Source organism: Podarcis erhardii (assembly GCF_964252035.2).
Source record: "Podarcis erhardii genome assembly, chromosome: 16".
Classification (NCBI taxonomy): domain Eukaryota; kingdom Metazoa; phylum Chordata; class Lepidosauria; order Squamata; family Lacertidae; genus Podarcis; species Podarcis erhardii.
Window position 1 is genome coordinate 10680593 of NC_138514.1, and position 19079 is coordinate 10699671.

At 47.6% G+C, this 19079-nt stretch overlaps 1 protein-coding gene across 6 annotated transcripts in view; it reads right to left on the reverse strand.

Annotated features, from left to right (window-relative positions):
* ROBO3 (roundabout guidance receptor 3) overlaps positions 1-19079 on the reverse strand; it is a 334276-nt gene that overhangs the window by 187961 nt on the left and 127236 nt on the right. The window contains exon 1 of one of the 6 annotated variants that reach the window (XM_081843254.1): positions 18205-18974. The exons of the other annotated variants lie outside the window; for them this stretch is intronic. Coding sequence (XP_081699380.1) covers positions 18205-18277 — 73 coding nt within the window. The 5' untranslated portion in view covers positions 18278-18974. Of the gene's footprint in view, positions 1-18204; positions 18975-19079 lie in introns of those variants that run through there. 6 annotated transcript variants of the gene reach the window in all.

Consider the following 19079-nt stretch of genomic DNA (forward strand, 5'->3'; position numbering starts at 1 on the left):
TAGGACCAGAACTTTGCTTTTCCTAGATGGACCACTTTCCCAGGTTGATGAGCTCTATCTGCCCCTCACTTTCCTCTGCAGCACAAGCAGAAACCACGTTCTGGACCGTTGGACGGACTTGACCACTCAATTCACCACAGCCTGTCTTCACATGCAAAGGAGGTCTCTAACTCACTGAGGGTTTGAGACCCATCGGCTTACCTCACCTGATTTAGCCTGCCAGTCGAAGCCATTCTCCAGGATGTGGCCACTGTCACATGCTGACAGCTTCTAGGAGCCACAGGTGAGAGCTGAGTGCAGGGTAGGAACCAAAGACAGACAAACTGCCCCAGAAGGAGCATTATGTGTCTCCCTCAAGGGTACTACCCCCTCCCCTAACACCCAATGCACCCCTATCATAGTATAATAGTGCTTTAAATGTGTGGTGTGGATGTGATCTGCCTTTTCAAAATACAGTGGTACCTTGGTTCTCAAATGCCTTGGTACAATTTGGAACCCAAACACTCCAAACGCAGAAGTAAGTGTTCCAGTTTGCAAACTTTTTTCAGAAGTCAAATGTGCTCTGTTTTAAGTGTTACACTTCCATTTTGACAATTACACTGATGATTTGAGTGTTACGCTTACGATTTGAGTGCCACACTTCTATTTTGAATGTTACTCTGAAGTCTGTCTGTTTTTATTATTTATTTTGCATTTTTTGTTTTTGCAGCTCCTTTTTTGTTTTTGTGACTGTGTGGAACCCAGTTCAGCTACTGATTGATTGACTGATTATATGACTGTAGTACATTGTTTATAGCTTTCATTTTATGGATCAACGGTCTCGTTAGATAGTAAAATTCATGTTAAACTGCTGTTTTAGGGGTTGTTTTTTACAAGTCTGAACAGATTAATCCATTTTGCATTACTTTCTATGGGAAAGCACGCCTTGGTTTTGGAACACTTTAGTTTGCGAATGGATTTCCAGAATGGTTTCAGTTTGAGAACCAAGATACCACTGTAAAGGGAAAAGTAAGACAAATATGGATTGCAATTCTGAATTCTGTGCCCATTACCACATTTTCTGCACTGCTGCAGAATCCATGCCTCCCTTCCTGTCAGTAATAATAATAATAATAATAAATTTTATTTATATCCCGCCCTCCCCAGCCGAAGCCGGGCTCAGGGCGGCTAACAACAATCAAATAATCAAACAACAATCAAGTATCATGAGAACAATCTGCTGGATCATACTAAAAGCCTACTCAGTCTATAATCCTGTTTCACAGAGTGGCCAACCGGATGCCTCTTGGAAAGCCCACAAACTGGATGTGAGGGCAGTAGCCTCTTCATCCTACTGGTGTTTCCTAGTGATTAATATTCAGAGGCAGCGGGCTGTCTCCAACTAAGTTCTACACAGACCCATAAGAATGTAAGAAGAGCCTGTAGTTTCTGGTATGCATAAGTATTGCTGCCTCTGATTGTGGAGGCAGAGCAGAACCATCATGACTAGTAGCCATTGACAGCCCTCTCCCCCATGTGGCCATCGCTGCCCCTCCTGTGGAAGAGAGTTCCATTGTTTAACTATGTGTTCTGCAAATAAGTACTTTCTTTGATCTGTCCTTAATCTCCCAACCTTCAACTTCGTTGGTGTGCAGGAGTTCAGATACTGTGAGAGAGGGAGAGAAATTCCATCTCTACCTTCATTGGAAGGGGGACCCAATGAAATTAATGAATCTAAGCTAGTCCTATCTATGAACTTCAGTGGCTTTACTCTGAATTAGACTAGACCAGCAGCCGCCACTGCATATTGTGGTAGAAAATCCCACCATTTAGTGTTGTGCTGTGTGAGGCAGTTCATTGGAAGCTGCCTCATCCCACAATCTAAGCACCTGAAGATGCCAGGAATTGAACCTGGAATGTTCTGCATGTTTCCCTAGATGACCCATAGTTCTAGTATTGTGCAATGGAGTAAGAAAACAGGTCCATATCCACTTTTTCCATATGATGTACAGTGGATGCTCGGTGGAAGACACAAGATCTACCCACCCTGGAAGAGTGGCAGATGAAGGTGATGGACTATATGGAATTAGCGGAAATGACTGGCAGAATCCGAGACCTGGGAGAAGAGTCGGTAGAAGAAGACTGGAAGAAATTTAAAGATTACCTGCAGAAACACTGTAAAATTAATGAATGTTAAAATGATGTTGGATTGAAAATAAGTGGTATTAGTAACAAAGTTAAAAAGAGTATGCAAAAGTGAATTGATAATGGGTGAAAACATAGAGTTTTAACATGTTAAGATATAGAGTTAAGATAAATGAAAGAGGGCAAGGATTTGCTGATCTGATCATATTAATGGGAATACAAAAAGGGGAGGTGTGAGGAGGTCAAAGAAACAAGTTTATGAGTTTAAACTTATTTAAAAAAAGTGGATTTGGTTTAACTTCTTTTATGTTCATTTTTCTTTTTTTGTATTTTGTATTTTTTCTTTTTTTGTTGTATTATGTATTTTTGTATTTATGATTTTGGAAAATCTTAATAAACATTCTTATAAAAAAAAATACAGTGGATGCTCGGGTTGTTAACGTGATCCATGCGGGAAGCACGGTCGTAGCCCACAGCGTCCACAAACCACAGTGCTGCGTCTGCACACGCGGGTCATGATTCAGTGCTTCTGCGCATGAGCAAGCATCGAAACCTGGAAGTAACCTGTTCCGGTACTTCCAGGTTCAGCGCAGTGCGCAACCCGAAATCACGCGACCCGAAGCATCTGTAACCCGAGGTATGGCTGTACAGTGGTACCTCATGTTACGGACGGGATCCATTCCGGAGGCCCGTCCGTAATGTGAAATGCCAGCAACTTGAAACGCTGTGTCTGCGCAGGCGTGCGGCACGATTTGGTGCTTCTGCGCATGCCCGAGCAGCAAAACCCAGAAGTAACCCGTTCCGGTACTTCCAGGTTGCCGCAGGACGTAACGCAAAAAGACGCAACATGAAGCGGACGCAACACGAGGTATGACTGTATAAGTTTGCAAGCCTCTGTCATATCAAGCCCTTATGCATCTTCTCAACAAAATAGTCCCAAGCATTGCTCCAGCCCCCTTAGCATTTGGGCTGCAGCTGCAAAACACTTCTGTAAATCAGAAAACACCACATTTTGAGCAAACAGCCCTGCAAACAATTATACTGCTACCATTTGGCATTTGTTATACACCAGCCATCCAAGTATTAAGTGCTGTATGGAAGACACGAAGTGACAGGAGTCCTCCTTAAAGGCCTGATGTCTAAAGCAGAGTGACAAGGCTTCGAGGAGGATGAGACAAGGCTTGAGCAGCGAAGGATGTGGGAAGGGGAGGGCAGAAGAGAATGCTACTTTCAAGGCTTTGAGTGCATTCTTCCACCCCACCCTGCTCACTTAAACTCACTTTTTTAAAAATCAAGTTTCTAGCCCTCATCAATGTAGCTTCAGAATTGTGCAGGAAATAGCTTTAGAAGTTGCAGAAACTAGGAAAGATGGAACAAAGTTTCCCAGGGGCGGGAGAAAGAAAGAGAGACTTCACGGCTCTGCAAAACTTAAGGCTGAAGTCTGCCTCCAAATCATATCTTTTAACCAAGAAACCCTGCCCCTTCCCTAGGCTGGCCACAAATTATTCAGTGAATATGGAAAGTCACTCTTCACATGCCTAGTGGCATGTTTTACTACTACTTCATGGTTCAGACCTGAGATGCAGAAAGAGCAATGCATCCTCCTGCTCACCGCATGTCAAGGAGTCTGAAGTAGAAGATGTTAGGGTCATCGGGCTACTGTCGACTGTCATGGGCACATGGGCTGCGATACATCAATTCCCCACCCCCACCCCACCCCCGTCCTTGTACACAGGTTGCCGCATGCTGGCTAACAGCTAAATTCAGGCAGGACACTTTATGACCTGGTGAAATGAGTTTTTCCCCTTCCTCCCCCATTATCCCAGCACATTTCAAAGACCTTCAGATCCATTCTCCATCATCTCTCCAGGAGGCTGCCAGCAGGAGGAATAATTTCAAGGGTTCTGCCACTGTCAATTCTCTCCCACTTAGCGCTTCCACAGGCAGGAACTGGAGCTGGCTTCAGTCTGAAACCACTCCCAAATGCCAACTAATTCTGATGGCTAGCTAAGTGACTCTGTCCATGCGACAGCCGGTTACTCCGAGTTTATTAATCCGGGAATGAAATAAAACCCATCAGAAGCCCTTGAATCAAGGACATGCAAATCCCTCGTGAACAGAGAAAATCCAAATCTTCTACTTTTAGCAGATGTTTATAAAAATGAATCAGAATGTTAACCCATTAGCAACCAACAGCTGCTTCTACCCCCACAAACAACTGAAATGAGACTTGCCCGCAGCTCAACAACATTACAGGGCTTGGTGGCCGCAGATCTGTTAAAATTTAACTGCTATGGCCACTGCCAAGTCATTTTCACTCCACCTAGCCTTCAATTTTATTCATTTTTTTATCATTACCGTTTCTTTTATTATTCATACAGGTTATCCAGCTGTGTGACTTAGCTCTGTATCCTTTTTTTATCTGTACCTTATTGTAAGCAGCCTTGATTGCTGTTCTGGCTAGAAAGATGATGCACAACGGCTAAAAGAAAGTCATTTGCAGCTTGCAAGGATGAGTGAGGAAAAGTGCCACCTGAACTTTCCACATCTCTTGTGTGGCTCTGGAGAGGGATTTCAGTATCTGCTACCCCCAAAAAAGCACCCAATTACACATTATCAGCAACAATTCCCCCACCCAACACATTCAGTGTTGTCACCTCCCACCCCTTGGACACTTCGATTTGTTTGACGCTTCAACATTCAGGGTCCCACAGCCATTTCACATTCTGATCCTGCCTCCAACTGTTGCTATAGACGTCAGATTCAAAAGAACACCTTAAAAACAGCTAATCTGTCTTGATCCTAACAAGGCAAAGAATGAGCAGGGCCATTTTCTTCTTGCAAAGAAAAAAAAAACCCATGAAACAACAAAACCACTTCTTTCTCTTTTTTTAGTGTCCTTTAACAGTGCCTGTGAATTCAGTTGCAAATTCACCCTCCCCAAGATTACAGCAGCAGAAAGAGAGAAAAGAGTTGCACAATGGAGGCCATTTCCCCACCCCCATAACAAGGAAAGAAAGACAAAACCCAGTGTTCTTTGGTCCCTCCCCAAGTCGCTTCTGGCTACTTCTTACATCCCATAGCTTAAAGAGCCCTTTTCTCTACCCACCACCAAAGCAGGTCAGGGAGGTGACCAGAGCTTACTGGGAACATTTGTGAGTCACCCTCTTGTCTCCACAAGAGCAGCATGTAGGCTAAAATCATTTTGTTTGCCTTGGCTCCCTTAACCAGCTTCATCATTTTTCAGATTCACACCACTGACAAGAGTGGGTGGGGGGTGGTCAGCACAGCAAGTTCTGCAGCAGTGGAACAGCAGAACTTTTCCTGGCTCTGCCCCCAGCTTTTCCTTCTGATCATTTCCAATAAACAGTGGGGTGGAGCAGATAGCATGTGGGACTGCGGCCGGGGGGGGGGGGGGTAAGGTAAAGGTAAAGGGACCACAGACCATTAGGTCCAGTCGTGGCCAACTCTGGGGTTGCGGCGCTCATCTCACTTTATTGGCCGAGGGAGCCGGCGTACAGCTTCCGGGTCCTGTGGCCAGCATGACAAAGCCGCTTCTGGCGAACCAGAGCAGTGCACGGAAATACCATTTACCTTCCCGCTGGAGTGGTACCTATTTATCTACTTGCACTGCATGCTTTCGAACTGCTAGGTGGGCAGGAGCTGGGACCGAACAACAGGAGCTCACCCTGTCGTGGGGATTCAAACTGCCGACCTTCTGACTGGCAAGTCCTAGGCTCAGTGGTTTAACCCACAGCGCCACCCACGTCCCGGCTTGGGGGGGGGGTACCTAGGCTCAAATCCCTGCCCACGAGTTGTAGGTTCCTCTTCAAACAAACCATGAGCAGAAGGCAAGGTTTGTCCTGGCTTTGGCTGGTGAGAAGAAAACAGTGAGCCTTGGGGTGGGGGTGGGGCCATAGCTCAATGGTAGGACATCTGCTCTGCATGCAGAAGGTCTCATGTTCAATCCCCAGCACCTCCAGATAGAACTGGGAATTACCGTATTGGCCCAAATATAAGCCGCACTTGCAAATAAGCCACACCTTTAAAATTGATGGGGGGAGGAGGAAAAAAAGACAATACCCGGCTGCTTCCTAGGGGGGAACCAAACTGCTTTGCCAGAGGCCTTCCCCCTTCCCTCCCTTCTTTCCGGCGCTCAGGAGAGGCTTGGGACCAGTGGGCAGGCGGTGCACTGTTGCCCTGCACTCCTGGGCTGCTCTCGCGGGGGGGAGGGGCAGCGCCACTCTGCCGCTCATAAGGTTGTGAATATCAGCCACACTTTAAATTTTCACAGTCAGAATTTGGAAAAAAAAAGTGTGGCTTATATTCAGGCCAATATGGTATTCTAGAGAGCTGCTGCCTGTCCGTGTAGACAAAACTGAACTAGATGGGCCAATGCCCTGACTCATAAAATAGCATGCTATCTTTCTGAGCTGTTTAGAACATAATGCAAAGCCAGCTTAGCCTTTTGTTTCCACACCGTGTGGCAAAGGCAGGAGCAGCTGAAAAGTGAATGGAGCATTATTGAGCATCGTGCACCAGGAGGCTCCACGAGTGAGTTAAACCAGAGTTTGGTTTTAAACTCTAGTTTAACACAGGAGGAGCCTGCTGGTTCATGCTGGTTGGTTTGAAACTCTGGTTCAATGTTACATGAAAAGCAGAACAAAGAATAGCCGTGTTACGTTCAAAGCCGGGATTCTGATTTAAAACACGCCCTTCTGATTTAACAAGTCAGTTTCATAGACCATGGCTAAATATAGGTTCTAAGCTGGCTTATTATTAAACTGACCACAGTTAGTTACTTACAGATGGTTTCCCAACCTAAAACTGCAACAGCAAATATAGGGACACAGAGAACAGGAAAAGAGTCAGACCTCAGTGCCAAATCTGTTTCCATGTCTACTCTGGCAAAGTTATAACACAACCTAATAATGCCATCCATAACATCAAGGGTTTGTTCACCTGTTCCTCTTCCAATGAAATTTATGTCATTGTCCCCCAACGATGCCCTTCTGTTTTCTACATACTACAGACAGGTCAATCTCTATGCAAGAGATTAAATGGACACAAAACTGACATCCAAAATGCCAGTATCTATAAACCAGTGACCACACCCCAGGACACTTGTAAATGACCTTATGGTCGTTCTCCGGGGGGCGGGAAGGAATTGCCTGTCTTCTTCCAGCCCAGGGTCCCTGAGGTTAGTTGCTCAAACAACTTAAGACAGAGCCTTAGCTGCAGCAAGAAGGACGTTATTTGAGGTCCATTTGGTTCAATTTCTCACTTGTTATGAATCGAACACATGCCTCTCGAAGAGTGGTTCCCAACTGGTGGTCCGCAGACCCCAGGGGTCCATGTAACCCACCCAGGGGGTCCATGGCACATACCCGTCTACTGTTTGGGACATTCTGCTTTTGGGTGCCATGCTCACACGCGGTTCATGTGATCCGCACGGAAACACAGCCCAGAAGATGTGCATCCCAGTTTTACACTGGGACATGTTGGAGGATATGGTGGCACCATTTGCACAACAAAAACTACCACAGAGATATCAACATTTTCAGAAGCAGGGGGTCCATGCCTTGCCTTTTGAAAAACAGAGGGTCTGCAATAGTTAGCTAATTGGGAGCTGCTGCTCTAGCTTAAGGAGTGAAGAACTTGTGTCCTTCAAATGTTTCTTGACTACCACTCCCATCATCCCTGACTTTTGACAATGCTGGCTGTGACTGATGGGAGATGGAGCCCATCAGCATCGGAAGAGCCATAGGTTCCATGTCCTACTGGAGAAACACCAAAGGGAAGAGGGCTACCCACTGGCAAGGCTTGTATGTGGCCCAAGCCCTTTGCTACTTCACCATGAAAACCCAGAGTCCTGCTGCAACAGTTCTCTCCACTGTCGGGCCTTCATAGCAGCCCCTGTTGCGTCTTGCTCAGGCAGCTCACAGCCCAAAGGACCACAGGAAAATCATAACCTGTCAGATATCAAGTCAGTGCAATGATCCATCTAGCCCAATTTCAGGCTCTCCAGAATTTCAGGCAGAGGTTTCTCCTAGCCCTACCTGGAGATGCCAGGGAATGAAAGTGGCCATCCATAACATCTGTAGGCAAAGGAGATGCTCTGCCACTGAGCTATGGCTTTTGAGGAGAGGGATGATATGGAGCTGGTGTGCAGCCTTTCTGGAGAGCAGACCATGATTCATGGATCACACACTTATGTAACACACAACCATCTTACTCGATTTCCATTAAGTTTCATACCCTGAAGCCTAACCAAACAAGCTGTGATTTCTTGTGCACACAAAAGATGAGACCTCCTTACACCAGACAGAGAGGGGGCGGGGAGAAAAGGGGGTGGTTGTGTCTCCTTTCCAAAAGTCAAAATCGATTAAGGACCAGCTTTTGCCAAGCTGGTGCCCTCCAGATGTTTTGAACTGCAACTCCCATCAGCCCCACAAAGCCCAGCGACAAAGGCTGTTTTAGACCAACAAGTGAGGAACCAGACTTGAAAAACGTTGCTAAAAGAACACAAATCATAATCCCTCATACGCTGCACTGACATGCTCCAGAATTACTATTTTTATAACACCCACCGATGTATAGAGCCTTTTAGCATCCTTATCTCATTAATCTAAATAGCAAACACCGAAGAAAGCTATGGAAAGAGGTGAGCCAATGCTTGCTTGGTTGAGCAAGACTTTGAACTTTTGGACACATTGGCATGAACGATTTTCTCACTCTCTAACAGTTAGCATGATCCAAGGGAAACCAATGCACAACCCTTCCAATTTTATTGGACTACAGCTCTGGAATGCAAGAAGCTGCCTTACACTGGGTCAGACCATTGTGCCACCTGGCTCAGCACTGCCTGCACTGACTGGCAGCGGCTTTGTGGGATTTCAGACAGGCGTCTCTCCCAGTCCTACCCAGTCATTGAGCCAGAGACCTTCTGCATGATGCAAAGGAGATGCTCAATGATCAAATCCTTGGCCATGCTAGCTGGGGCTGGGAGGAGGTGGAGTCCAACAGCATGTGGAGGGCTACCACAGTCATTGCCCCTGCTCCATCCCCAGGGCAGATGGGTACTTGGTGTGTGGTCACTATTTAAGAGCATCCCACTCCACAGTTTCACCTGCAAGGCAAAAAGGTCGCCTGCAGGTCACGGGCTGCAAGTTGATTTGTAGCAACCTGAGGCGAAAAGAGATGCACCATCTGTGGCAACAGGGCTCAACAGTGCTGCACACCTGAACAGGGCTCAAGATGATTGATTGATTGATTGATTGATTGATTGAATGAATGAATGAATGAATGAATGAATTTATAAAGGTAAAGGTAAAGGTACCCCTGCCCATCAGGGCCAGTCGTGACCGACTCTAGGGTTGCGCGCTCATCTCGCTCAAGAGGCCGGGAGCCAGCGCTGTCTGAAGACACTTCCAGGTCACGTGGCCAGCGTGACTAAGCTGCATCTGGTGAGTCAGCACCAGCGCAACACATGGAAACGCTGTTTACCTTCCCGCTAGAAAGCGGTCCCTATTTATCTACTCGCACTTAGGGGTGCTTTCGAACTGCTAGGTAGGCAGGAGCTGGGACCGAACGACGGGAGCTCACCCCGCTGCGGGGATTCGAACCGCCGACCTTTTGATTGGCAGGTCCTAGGTTCTGTGGTTTAACCCACAGTGCCACCCATGTCCCATCCCACTCTGTGTCCCATTGAATTTATATACCGTCCCATTGAATTTATATACCGCCCTATACCCAGAGGTCTCAGGGCAGTCCACATAAAAAGATCACAGTATGTAAAATAAAAATAAAAGCAATAACCCAATAATAGCCCCCCCCCCCCAAAAAGAGCCACATTTTAAAAGGTTATGGGATGTTGATCAGGTCAACCAAAGGCCTGGTTAAAAAGAAACTTTTTGCCTGGCGCCTAAAGGTGTATAGTTAAGGCACCATGCAAACTTCCCTGGGGAGAGCATTCCACAGATGGGGAGCCACTGCAGAGAAGGCCCATTCTCATGTTGCCACCCTCCAGACCTCTTGAGGAGGAGGCACACAAAGAAGGGCCCCAGAAGGTGATCTCAGGGTCTGGGTAGATTCATGTGGAAAGAGGCGGTCTTTGAGGTATTGCGGTCCAGAGACGTTTCAGGCTTTATACGTCAAAGCCAGCAGTTTGAATGGGGCCCGGAAACTAATCGGTAGCCAGTGCAGTCGGACCAGGATCGGTATAATATGCTCAAACCGGCTTGCTCCGGTGAACAACCTGGTTGCTAAATTCTGCACCAGAATATAGGCATTTTCCTCTATTACAAAGGAGCACAGGGCACTGTCTTAACCCTTATACCAAGTCAGGTTGTAGACTCTCCTTCCTTGGAGGGTTTTAAGCAGAGGTTGGATGGCCATCTGTCATGGATCATTTAGCTGAGATTCCTGAATTGCGGGGGGTAGGGGGGTTGAACAAGATGATCCTCAGGGTCCCTTCTAACTCTACAATTCTATGATTTTTGGCCATTGGTCTATGTAGTTCAGTGCTTTGTATGTTCCAGTGGATGCGGGCGGCGCTGTGGGTTAAACTACAGAGCCTAGGACTTGCAGATCAGAAGGTCGACGGTTTGAATCCCCACGATGGGGTGAGCTCCTGTTGCTCTGTTCCAGCTGCTGCCAACCTAGCAGTTCGAAAGCACGTCAAAGTGCAAGTAGATAAATAGGTACTGCTCCGGCGGGAAGGTAAACGGCGTTTCCGTGCGCTGCTCTGGTTCGCCAGAAGCGGCTTAGTCATGCTGGCCACATGACCCGGAAGCTGTACGCTGGCCCCCTCAGCCATTAAAGCAAGATAAGCGCCGCAACCCCAGAGTCGGCCACGACTGGACCTAATGGTCAGGGGTCCCTTTACCTTTACCTTATGTTCCAGTGACACTCCAGGCAAAAGTCTCTCCCGGTCCTACTTGGAGATGCTGGGGATTGGATCAGGGACCTTTGGCACATGCACACACTAAAGAATGTGCACTCTGCCACTGAGTTATGTCCCTTTCCTCCCAGGATCTGCAAACAGGATCCGGTCTGAGTTCTGCCCATATAAGGATCCCAGGAACTCGAAACAATGACGCAAAAACAGTAGCAGTCAGCAACTGTCAAGGAATCCGCTGGTGCCATTTCCTTCTTCCCCCTCACCTCCCACCAGCATCATCTGCCACCATATGAAATTGAAAAGCCTAGAGTCTGCCAAACTCTCAGATGTTTTTAAAAAAGCCAAACCTCTTAGCGAGTGACACAGCCAAGCACTGCCTGGCCTCAATTAGCTAGACAGCTTTCCAGGGGAGGAAGGAGAAACTCTAGTATTTGGATTACGGTATATGGAAGGATATTCGCACAGAGACACAAAAATTGCACTGACTTTAGAGCTATAGGTGGAACACGGAGCATTCCGGTAACAAGAAATTCCAGAGAAAAAAAGACTTGGATTATTTTAGAAAGACCTGCCTCACTATTTTATTTTTAATTGCTGTTTCAGGATGGACAAAACTCCTTCACACAAACATCAATAAATCTTCAGTTAGCCAAGGGCTACTGGCTGCATTAACTCTATCATTGAGCTGCAGTCCTTCCCCATGTCTTCCTATATACATAATCATGTAAGGCTGTCATCACACTATAGTTGTTTTGGCCACCAGTAGGTGGTGACGCCAGCTCCAGTGTGACTACAGAACAGTAGGCAGGTGAACAAACAATCAGTACAGATGGCAAATGGCCAGGCAAGCTGTTTAAGGGAGGGAGGTGCTCCAGAGAGCAGTTTGCCAGGCCCCTCTCTGAGGTGCGTCCCCCCTGCTTTAAAAGGAGGGGGTGAGGCTCGGGGAGAGCTGTGAATGAAGGGCAAGGGGAGGTTTAGGCAAACTGTGAAGGGATAGGCAAGGGGGTGGCAAGGTGTAAAGGGAGGGATGTTTGGTCAGGTGTAGAGGGAGGAGGGGTTGGCAGGTGTGGAAGATGGAGCGTTGGCAAAGGGTTTGGTGGGTAGGCAGAGATGGCAGGCGGAGTGAGCCATGGCAGCAAACCCTAACTTTACAATCTCTCTTTCTTTCTTTCTTTCTTTCTTTCTTTCTTTCTTTCTTTCTTTCTTTCTTTTTTTGCAGCACAGTACAGTACAGTCGTACCTCGGCTCCCGAATGCCTGGGGAGTCAAACGTTCCAGCTCCCGAACAATCAAAAACCAGAAGTGAGTGTTCTGGTTTTCGAACTTTTTTTGGAAGCCTAACGTCCTGCTTGGCTTCTGCTATTGTTTCCGGTGCGCCTGCACAATTGGAAAGCAATCAGAAGTCGCACCTTGTTTTCCAAACATTTCGGAAGTTGAACGGACTTCTGGAATGAATTCCATTCGACTTCCGAGGTACGACTGTAGTAGTAACCTCTGGTTACGTAAACTTTGGGATGCAACCACAGCAAACCCAGAAGTATTTTACCGGGTTTCGCCCCATGCGCAGAAGCAGTCCTCAGGTTGCGGAAACCTTGGGATCCAACCGGACCTTCGGAACGGAACCCGTCTGCAACCGGAGGTACCACTGTATAAAGCTACCTACTTGTCTCAGCGCCCTTCGTGCAATGCCACCCGAGTCAATCTCTGTCCTAGAAATGGCATTCCTAGACCACTTCAGATCCATTGCCAGCTTATGGGACCATCTTCTGTTCTGTGCTTTTTAACAGCAGCTTGATGGGCAAACATCAGCAAGTGATAATACTTATATCCATACGCTGATCATTGCTCCATATCAAGCTGATGTTTAAAGGCACGGAACCAGAGAATGTCTAACTTTTACTACTGTGCCTTTTCTTCAGTTGCTCAGGCGCTACACTGAAGATGCTCACCACATATCACTTACTACTCACTCATTTATATGATGTTTCTCAAGTGTTTCTAAGTGTTTCACAACCTTAACTGTCAATATTTGGGTAATAGCTCCAGGAGGAAACTCCCCAAGTTACAGAAGGAGAATGAAAGTTGAGAGACATGACCAAGGCTGCACAATGATTCAGTGGGAGAGGAGGAAAAAGCCAGGGTGACCAAACGCCATAGGGAAGCAACATCTTCACTCCTAGTCAAGCACTGAAAGCTACAGAGAAGCCCTGCCCTTTATGATTAGCCTAACATGAATACAGTTTCAACTCCGACTGCCTACCTTCTAGTCCACTTTGTGCTGTATTAATGGCACAGTAGTAGAGTAGATGTTTTGCATGGAGATGTTCTCAGGTTCAATATCTGGTATCTTCCAGTAAAAAAGATCCAGGTAGCGAGTGATTGGGGGGGGGGGGCAATTAACTATTTAGGACGCTAGAGAACTGTTGCCAGTCAGAGGCGGTATTGCTGGGATCCTTCATATAAGACAGCTTCCAATGTCAGATACAGACATATCAAAGGTGTGGCTTCTTCTGAAAAGCTTCAAGTTTCTCAAGAAAACTAAAAACTAGAGGGGGGGGTTAGAGGGAGGTGAAAGCACATGGAAACAAGAAAATTGACAGTGCAGAGTACAGTGGTACCTTGGTTTACGAACTTAATCCATTCTGGAAGTCCGTTCTTAAACGAAAACCATTCTTAAACCAAGGCGCACTTTCCCCAAAGAGGCCTCCCGCCGCCGGTGCCCTTCCACCGTTCGGATTCCGTTCTTAGACTGAAGTAAAGTTCTCAAACAAAGACACTCCAGTTTTGCGGAGTTTGTAAACCAAATCGTTCTTAAACCAGACTGTTCTTAAACCGAGGTACCATGTATAGCCCTAGTGGAAGCTATATCTTAGGGGATGAGCATATGTCCCAAGATTAGCCTTGAATCTGCAGCTTCTTTTTCAAAAAATGTGATCTGTTTCTGAGTAGCTCTATGTTCTCTCCACTTCAATATTTCGTGTTCTGAGCTGCTCTGTCTTTACAAAACAAACAAACAAACAGAGCCCTTGGTTCCCATTCACTATAATGGGGAATTGCAAAATGACTACCTTTTTTCTCCTTTGGGCCAGAGTGGATGAAATTTACAGGTAGGGGAATCTCTCCAGAGTGGACTAAGCCTGGAAAATTGTGGAGAAATAGATATAGGGGCCCTTTGTGAGGGGAAAAAACGTGATTCACTTCCTCCATAATCCTTTCTGGGTGTGGGGCACATGGGTTTCTCTCTTTCTCACCTTAAAATAATTAAGCAGTGACCAAGTGGTGTGCATTCTTGCTTGTACATTTTTAAAACTCTGCAGCTTCACATCCACCTTTCTTTCTGGTGGCTGTTTGTGTCTTCTGATAGGCCTTTACAGCCCTCCCTCGAGGCTTTATCAGGTCTCTGATAGGCCTTACATTGCAAGGCTGAGCAGAATGCTGCCAGCAGAGTTCTGAAGAATTCTAGGATGGCACTGTTTTTTGTTTTCTTAAAACAAAAATGATGCTTTCAACTTTTTTATATAAAAAAAACACCACTGCTGTGCTTTAACAAAGCACAATTCAGAGCTCTTCAGTGCTCTACAGGCAACATTTTGGACAGTCTCAATTCTTGCAGAACCCATGGACCTAGAGAAACACAGATATATAGACAATATAGCAAAGAAACACAGAAAAACGAGGTTTTGCAGGAGCTCCCATCTGAATTGGGGGGACCCCGCAAATCACCCTGACTTGCCTTGTTATTCAGTCTTCACACAGACCTGAAGTGCATCCTTGTTATTTACCGCTTAACCAAGGGTAGCCAACATGGCACATTCTAAATGTTGTTGGGCTACATTTTCTCATTAGCTCCAGCCAACATGGTCAACCCTCAGGAATGATGGGAGTTGTAGTCCATCATCATCTGAAGGTACCACATTGGCTACCACTGGCTTGCAAATGGAAAAAAGTCTACCAAAGTACAACCAGCAACCTAAAAACCAGTGATCATTGAATATTAAGAACTTCCAAGACTCAGTCACACCCCAATAATTCGACACCAGCATCCAACTGCATTGACAAACAAAGCACACGTACACACTGAATCCAATCCCCTTTAACCTTCTTTGGGGTCAGGATAGCGTGGCAGGCAGCATAAGAAAATCAACATGCACACACATAGCCAGTCTCAAGCGACTCATTGAAGACTTGTTCCGAAAGCCCCTGTCATAATTCTTTCCCTCTAAAGCTTTCTGACAGAGGCTTATGGGTGGAAGAAAATTCCTCGGACTTCCGGAAGGCATCCTGTTTTTCACATCTGCAAATGCACATTCCAGCCAACCTAGACCATCCTACGAGGTGCTCCAGGGTGCAATGAAGTTTCCACAGAAGAACAAGGCACACTCAGACAAAAAGGGCTGTGCAAGGTGTTAACTACAGTATGCAAAAAGGCATAGCTATGTATGTTTATTTGGAACCAAACCACACCAGGTTCAATAGGGCTGGCTCCCAAGAAAATGTGCCTAGGTTTATGGTTTTATGCTCCAAACCTACACACACTTTCCTGGAAGAAAATTCTCGTTCAATACACTACAAGCTTACTTCTGAGTAAAAGTACCTAGGATTGCACTGTGAGTTTCTGACATCCACAGTTTATCTTGCACATGCTTCCTGTGAGGCCAAAAATATCTGATTCCGATCTTACCCTAAGAATACCATACCAAAGGTCACAGAGTTCTTGGTTTAAGCCAGGGGTCAGCAACCTTCCAACAGGTTTAATTCTTTTTTTAAAAAAACCACAACCCTACACTTTATTCATTGTGGGAGTCTACTCAGCTTCCTCTCTGCACACACGAAAATATTAATGAAGCAGTATAGGCTCCTGTTTGCTGATCTAACAACAGACCCACAGTTAATCGACAGCCCTGCTTGCCGGAGCAGCATATTCCCTCCGATCCTGTTGCCAGCGCCTGCTCTCAGCTGGAAGCAACGTGCAATGAAAAACCAGTCACATTCTCCGCCCCCCCCCCAAAAAAAAACCACACACACATTGCAAATGTGAATCCATCACGCCTTTCACTTGGCATTATCCTTCAGCAGCCATTGTCATTCAGGCTAAATCATTCCTTCGATGTTCACCGTGCAGGAGATTGGGAACAGCCAGTTGCGAGGGCACTAACTGGCATGCAACATCCACAGATTTGATAGCATTCAATGTAATAAAAGGAACCTAGGTTGAGACCCTTGTCCACAGCCCCACACTCAACAAAACTCTCTGTTCCTCGCCAACAAGAATATACTGTCCGCAGTTGCTTCTTAAATTCCCACCAAGGCATGGGGTGGTCAAGTAATAATGTTTTTTTGGGGGAGGGGGTAACCTAAAAATAAAATTCCAGGAATCTCACCATTCTTGTCTTTTCCACCCCACCCTCCAGGACAGAACTAGCCTCAATCTGATCACCTTTCAAGTTTCAGTGACAAAAATCACATCTGTAAACGAAATTCAGATTGGGGTGGTCAGAGGGATGGTGAAACTCTTTTTCGTTCACTCCTAAAGAGCTGGAACTCAGATCCCAGCCCCCAACCCACCCACCAAATCTGCCTAAATTCTAAACAGAAATACTTTACAGCCCCATAATTTAAAGCACTTAAAAAAATAAAACCCTCACTTTTCCTCCATGGTAAATAAAGATGGGTTGTTATTATTATTTCCAGCGCTGCATGTTTTGCAGCTTTAGATTTTGCTTTAAAACCGACACATACAATGGTTCCAGCTCCAGCCTTGGGCTGCTGCGTCCTTTTCCAAAGTGTGTCTTTATGCCTCCTCTAGTGGACAGATTCTGGGAGAGTTTGTGGCCTGAAGATTTTTGTTTCTGCACTCACGCACAGAAAAGGGGGGGGGGGGAGACTGCTAAGGGCTTTGGTAGGAAGCAAATTAAGAGCATACAGAAAACCGTAGTGCTGTCTCTGGCCACAGAGAGAGGGACTGGTACAAATTTTGCTAAGGCAAGCTGTGTGTGAACCCCAAGCCAGGGGAGGCCTGGAGCCTTCAATTGTCAGGGATCTGAAAGGTCAGTCACCCTCCAGCTGACAGCCTCTTCTCTGAAGCTAGCCTCTACCCAGTCGCATCCCCTTGTGTGCACTTCTTTTTATCACACTTGGGCCCATCTGTTACCTCAATGGAAAGTGCAAAGCAGAAGAGCCTCTGGGTGAGGCTGGATCTCTCCGCACGCAGGCCGAGTGCTCAATTCTGGGTGACATGGAAGGGGGAGGCGACTCCACAACGTGGCAGCTGCGCACATGCACACCACATTTTTGCATCTTACACCTTTCGGGCAGGGAAAGCGCAACCACTGCAGGTGCATACATTTTGCTGTGGATCAAACGTGCACCAGAAGGAAAAATAAAAATAAACGTAGCATCCTGGCATGTTGTACAAAAATAATGGGAAACTACAAATGGGCTTTCATGAGAATCCGCACGTGTTTCACTCCAATCTTCCTACACAGACAAATGCTCTGTAAAGGGAATGATCTATAAAGTGACACGCAGTGGGTCAGGATTGGTGGCCTAACACAGACTCTGGACAAACTCACAAAGGCAAGAATGGGGCAGGGAGGAAGGGGGACACAGTGAAAAAAGAGGACCCCCTTCCCACACTGCTCAGACCCTAATGCCCTCTTGTCGGTCTCCCATTACCATCCTTTCATAGGGTCGTTATCACCAACATCAACCAGCCCCTTTTGCCTTTTCATCTAGACTTGAAACTGCCACCCCCAAAGCATGGCTCTCCATTTACTCCAGCGGGTGTCAGAGATTCGCCGGGAGCCTTGGGGCACCTCCCTCGGTGTTTCCCTGCCCCCAGATTTCCAGAGCGAAAAGATCTGATACAATTGCAACTAGAGATCCGCCAAACTCCAGAACTGTGGCGCACTGAGCTGCCCCTAGACCAACGCAGGATCCCCGGGCAACAAGGAATCCGTCTCCAAAAGAAAGGAAGCCAAACGCATCCGGATCGTGCGCCTCTGAATGCTACTTTTCTGCCCAGCTGTGCCCAGAAACTGCGCTTTCCCTTAGACGACGGGGAGCTCCGGAGCTGCGGTCTCTCCCGAGAGCTCTTTTTTGGGGGAGGGTGTAAGGGGGGGGGGTGGAGTAATAACAGGAGATCTTCAGATCAGGCGCTGGGAGCGAAGCGCATCTTACCTGCAGCGGGTCCCACCAAGGCCGGCAAGAAGCACAGGAAGCTCCGGAGCCAAAGCGGGAGCCGCCGCCGCATGGCTCAGCTCCTCCAGGGACGCATCCAGCAGAGGAAAGCGGAATCCTTTTCGCAGCGGCTCCCCAGCAGCGGGGCGGGTCGGCTCCGGGGACCTGCCCCCAGCCGTGGCGAGAGGGAAGGGAGGCGGTCCTCGGGTTCAGCAGGGGAGGGGTGGGGAGAGGGAGAGGCACGCGATCCGGGCAGGCTCCGGCACTTTGGGGAAAGCAACTCCGAGGCGCCGTTTGCTCCCGGGCGAGCGCAGCACTTCTGGAGCGACTCCTAGCCGAGCAAGCACGTTGCTGATACTGAGCTTGCTCCGGACGCCTGGCTGGTGCTTTGCTCGCCCGGGCGCGATAGCCGAGAAGCCGCCACGCCGTGGAACTTGCTTCAACTGCGTTGCCCCGGCCCCTTTGTCAGGCTGCTGGTTCCCCCAGCGGCGGCTGAAAGAGACGCCAACCCGCCTCGCCCGGAGGACGCGCGGGTCGAGAGGAGTTGGCTGCGGTCGAACGGGATGGGAGGCGGGCGAGGTTTGGCTACGGCGCCAGCAGCCACGCCGGAGGGACGCGCTTGTCGAGCTGCTCCCCGCCCCTGTCGCCCCACGGACGGGCAGGGGGGAGCGCTCTCGCTGGCTCACGCCGGATCAAGTCGCCAGCCAACGCGACTCGATTTGAATCTGGAACCCGCTCGGGGCGCAAGGGCAATTCCGCACGAAATAATCACAGCCCGTTGAGGTCCTCGGTTGCTCGCCTATTACAGTAATGTTCTTGTTACACGCGTGTATGAGAAGGGAAACGCCTCCGCTAGCGTGCACCGTCGTCATGTA